Source organism: Pinus tabuliformis, chromosome 2_2 (genome assembly GCF_031772625.1).
Source record: "Pinus tabuliformis cultivar Carrire ecotype Pingquan chromosome 2_2, CPIR1, whole genome shotgun sequence".
NCBI classification, from domain to species: Eukaryota; Viridiplantae; Streptophyta; class Pinopsida; order Pinales; family Pinaceae; genus Pinus; species Pinus tabuliformis.
Genome location: NC_142300.1, coordinates 106,189,840 through 106,194,850, shown reverse-complemented (window position 1 = coordinate 106,194,850; position 5,011 = coordinate 106,189,840). Strand labels below are relative to the sequence as shown.

At 43.4% G+C, this 5,011-nt stretch overlaps 1 protein-coding gene across 1 annotated transcript; it reads left to right on the top strand.

The window, feature by feature from the left end:
• Positions 1 to 3,408: 3,408 nt before the first annotated feature.
• LOC149191604 (uncharacterized) lies at positions 3,409 to 4,752 on the top strand. The gene has a single exon (XM_089406713.1). The coding sequence runs from the start codon at positions 3,409 to 3,411 to the stop codon at positions 4,750 to 4,752; it is 1,344 nt and encodes a 447-aa protein (XP_089262839.1).
• Positions 4,753 to 5,011: the final 259 nt, after the last annotated feature.

The following is a 5,011-nucleotide window of genomic DNA, read 5'->3' as shown; positions in this document are numbered from 1 at the left end:
TATAGTTCAAGTAGAGAGAGAAATGCTCAGTTTGAAAAAATTAGGAGAACAAAATTGCATAAGGTTGTCACTAGGGAAAAAATATTCCCATATTATGATATGGTATCTTGGATTTTACCGCATGTGCACATTCCTACTCATTCTGTTATAGATTAAAGTAAGAATGTGATAGCATCCTAGAAACCCAAGGTCCTTATTGTAATTTATAAGCTTAGTTCCCTAGGAATTTTTTTTACTACTCAATTTTTGAATAACTTCAACAATATAGTCCTAAAGGAGAGCGGTAAGGATTATAATAAAATCATTGAGGATTAGGGGAGATAATATAAATAGGGATTTAAACTCAAAGCATCTTAGGATTATCGTGTTGTCATCTTTAAGAGACCTTTTCAGTTTATTATTATTGAGAAATGGCAACAAGAAATTCCAGTTTAATTTGTCCTTGAATTAAACTAAGAATTAAAATTGAATTCTATTCGCATAGAAACTTGTAAATAGTTAAATAAGTTTAATTCAATTAATTAGGTTAGGCATTTTGAGTTGGAAGTCTTTCTATAGTCATGTATATGTTCTCCCTAGGTTTTAGGGGTCCAACATGAGTTTAAATTGAGTTGTAAATTAGGTCACTCAGTTTATTGAGTTAAGTTCAATTAAATTAGTTCCAAACTGTTTGAGGAACTAATAGAGAGTGAACACTCAGTTGGTGCACTAGTGCATCCACAAGTGTCACGCTAGTTAACTTGATATTCCCTCATCAGAAACTCATGTATGTCGATTCTAAGAAAGACCCAATTGAGAATAGAGTGTAGGGATAGTGTACTATCAGTTGTATTATTTACTGGAGTTTAAATATCATGCATGCATCAGAGATATATCCTATGTTTGGATTGTGCAGTTTTGGAAGCATGAATTCCATTTAATTACAACCTATTTATCCTAGGAATTACACAAGAGATTAGGGGCTTGGAGAGCAGCATAATTGGCTAAGTGTTGGCCAAGATCTAGCTTGTGAGTAAGAGAGTTGACCATACTTGTGCGGAATTGTTCTCGTGAGAACAAGCTTTGTATCTTCACTCATATTTCTGATATATGCAATATAGATAATGGGATTTTGAGAAGTAGATTTCCCCAGAGACATCTTGTGTTATGTGCCATTGATTTATCTTCTTCTTGTTCATATTGTTTTCATTGATCTATTGCCTTCCGTTGGTTGAAAGTAGAAGTAAATTCTTTTCATGTGCTTTAGTACATTGCATGAGCTTGTGAATCTCCAGGATTTTCTACAAGGTATCAGAGCTAAGAACAATATACTAGAGGATATTTTGAAGTTTTTAATTTTGGGTTACATGTGAAATTCAAATTTGCAATACACACTTCAAAATCGAGAGATGAAGTTACATGGTTTGCAGCTTGAGTATGCCTTAGAAGGTAGCTTCAATTTTATAGCCTGGAGGGACATAATGGAGGTTGTGCTAGATGATAATGGCTTGAAGGAATTCGTTGATCAAGAAATTTGTAAGCCAGCAGCATCAGATGCAAATAATTGGGCTGAATGGAAGATGTGTGTGGCGAAGGTGAGGTGGATAATCCTTGAGGGAGTTTGAGACCACATTGATTAGAGTCTCCATGGCAAGGAAACTTGATATGCTATGTGGAAAACATTGATGGACTTGTATCAGAATAACAGTGACCAAAGGAAGGAGAGCTGCTAGGGTTCTACTAATGCTCTGATCGTTCCTTCGACGGCGCCGACAGTAATCCAGTCAAGCCCATCTCTGCAGAGGAAAGATCGCTGTAGCGGCTCAGTACTGCAGGGTGCCAGGGGCTCACAATGACACAACCGCAGGGGGGGGCGTCAGAGCCCTCCCCGACGCAGCCGGATCCGACGCATGGAGTCGTTTTTGGGTCAGTGGACGGAGAGGTCCTGAATGGAGGGAAAACTCCCCAAAACGACAACAAAGAAAGTGGAAATCGTAAGGAAGATGATTGCAACCCCCAGCAGGGTACTGAGAAACCAGAAGAGGGTCTGAAGGTTACCTCATCGACTTGCAGACCAGTTGCCAAAGTAAGACCTCGAATCGAACTGCCGGGAGACTTGATAGACAGAAGAATCGAATTTATGCGAGATCATGCCCTCATCGGGAAGTTCATAGGGTTCTGGCCCACTGAGAAAGCTCTGAACGGATGGATAGCGGCGAAATGGAAACCAAAGGGGGATGTCACGCTTCAGCTTGGACCGAAAGGTTTCTTCACGGCAATATTCTATTGCTTGGAGGACAAGCACCGAATATTGGTGGGAGGGCCATACTTTTTCAACTCAGCCGGATTGTATCTGAGGGATTGGATACCCAGATTCAATCCAGATAAGGAAGATCTAACCTGGGCTCCGGTCTGGATCATGTTATACTCTCTCCCGGATGAATATTGGGAGGAGGAAGCTCTCAAAAGGATAGGAGATGGAGTGGGGGAGTATATCAAAGCAGCGGAAGAAACTAAGTCTCGTAAGTTTATCTCCTATGCCCGTATTTGCGTTTTTATCCGTCTCAATGAAGCCCTACCTGAATCTGTCACTCTGGCTCACCGGGATGAGGAATGGATCCAGCCTCTCGACTACGAGCATGTACCTTTTCGGTGCCGTAAATGCCATACCCTAGGTCATCTTTTTAGGGACTGTCCCCAAAATGCCCAAGACAGCTCTCCCGACTCCTCTGTCTCCCCGGGCCAGGATGGTTTCATCAAAGTTGCAAGCAAAAAGCGTTCTCATAAAAAACCCCAAAATGGGTTCAAACCCCAGCCCCCTAAGTCTCATGGCCCAGTAACCAAGAACAGCTTTAGCATTCTTGGTCAAGCCTCTGAAAATCCACCTCACAGTGCTGAAGCCACTCATGATCTCCCGTCCTCCTCGACGCCTCCCCCTCCATTGCATCCCCCATTCAAATCCTCCCCTCTTGTCATCTCCCCTTCTATTCTCAAACGGGATCAGAAAGATGCTCCGGATATCATCAAAGAAATGGAGGTTGACGGAACATTGGAGCGCCCCCAGAACAATGAGATCAGCACTGAAGAAAGCAATCAGGTGCAAGTCATGGATGAAGAGCCCGAGAGTATCGACATGCACGGCTTAGACCTCCTCGAGCTGGAAATAGCCTGCAAAAAAAAAGCGTACGATGCAATACCAGAACTTCAGCTCAATAAGCTCGAAATGGTCATTTCTCGAGCTTACTATCAGAGCCAACTTGGTATACAGTCAGGCAGTCAATGGGACGGGGGTCCACGCACAAAAGACTCAAAGAAAAGAGGAAGAAAGACTGATCTGCAAAGAACTATAGAGATCGGGAAAATCCTGGTGGATTCAGGCAGATATGCACAGTTGACAAAGTACTACAAACCCTCCATCAATAGTTAATGATGAAGCTGGTATCATGGAATATAAGAGGGCTTAACAGTCCTGGAAAACTCAGGATGTTAAAACATATGCTAAAAAAGGAAAAGCCACATTTGTGCTTCCTCCAAGAAACCAAGTGCAACTCAACTGCGCTAGGCAGTATACTCTCGAAAGCCTGGCCTGGCTGCAGATCGGTAGCAGTAGATGCCTCCGGGGCATCAGGAGGTCTGGCAATAGCATGGAATACCCAAGCGGTTTCCCTCTCGGATTTTCATGCGGCGCATCACTTAATTCAGGCAACTTTTCATATCTTAGGCACCAATATCTATGGTAATCTGTCAAATGTTTACTTCCCACAAGACGCAGGAAGTAAGATGGCGCTTCTAGACACAATTGAAACTCTTAGCAACAGCAGAAAATACCCACTCTGGCTTGTTGCTGGAGATTTCAATATGATAACTAGAACTGAAGAGAAGTTGGGAGGCAGAAGCAGATTGGAGCAAGAAGATAGTCACTTCAAGGACTTCATCCAAGCGACTGCACTCATTGACATGCCGTTTTGCAACGGAACCTTTACTTGGAATAATCGCAGGGCAGGCAAACACCAGATAGCCTCAAAATTGGATCGCTTCCTACTTTCTGACAATGCGGTCCACTTAGGAGGGGACTTCTCAGCAACCATTCTAGCCCACTCTGGCTCGGACCATTGGCCAATAGCACTACAATGGCAACGGCCAGGTAATCTAACCAAACGACCCTTTCGGTTTGAAGGTTTTTGGCTCACGCACCCCACTTTCAGGGATCTTGTGAAATCCTTATGGGCCTCATACACTCCACCAGCGGGATCAAAGATGTATCAATTTCAGCAAAAGCTAAGATTTCTCAAAGAGCAACTGAAAAGATGGAATAGGGAAACCTTTGGAAACATTTTCAAAGAGCAGCAAAAACTCTCTCAGGACCTGGAGACTCTTCACCAAAGGATCATTGTTGCAGGATACACGGAAGACACTCTGGAGCAGGAACGCCTCATCCATAGCCAGTTGGAAATCAGAGGAAAGCCGGAAGAAATTCTTTGGAAACAAAAATCAAGGATTAGGTGGCTGAAGGAAGGGGAACGCAACACAAAGTTCTTTCACAGAACCACTGTTCAGAGAAGAATGCACAATAATATTCCCTTCATCCAAAAGCAGTCTGGAGCAAAAGTAGAGACCCATGAGGAGATTGAAGAGGAACTTCTCAACCACTTCAAACAGATCCATCAAGACCAAAGAGAAGACCGGCGACAGGCCATCCACAAAATAACGAGCAATATCCCAAAAATCATTACGAAGGAACAAAATGAACTCCTAATGCGCCCGATTCTTTAGCAGGAAGTGGACGATGCAATGAAACAGCTCAAAGAAGGCAAGGCCCCGGGGCCCGATGGATTTTCTACCACCTTCTTTCACGCCTTCTGGGATATGCTAAAGGAGGAGGTATGGCAAATAGTGGAGGAATCCAGGGCGACGCGCTGGCTCTTACCATCTCTCAATGCCACCTTTATAACTCTCATCCCCAAAGAGGAGGACGCCATTACCCCTGACAAGTTTAGGCCCATTGCGTTGTGCAATGTCATCTACAAAGTAA

Bases quoted from the DNA above. Each gene is read 5' to 3' on its own strand.
- LOC149191604 (XM_089406713.1), top strand. From the start codon at position 3,409: ATGAAGCTGGTATCATGGAATATAAGAGGGCTTAACAGTCCTGGAAAA.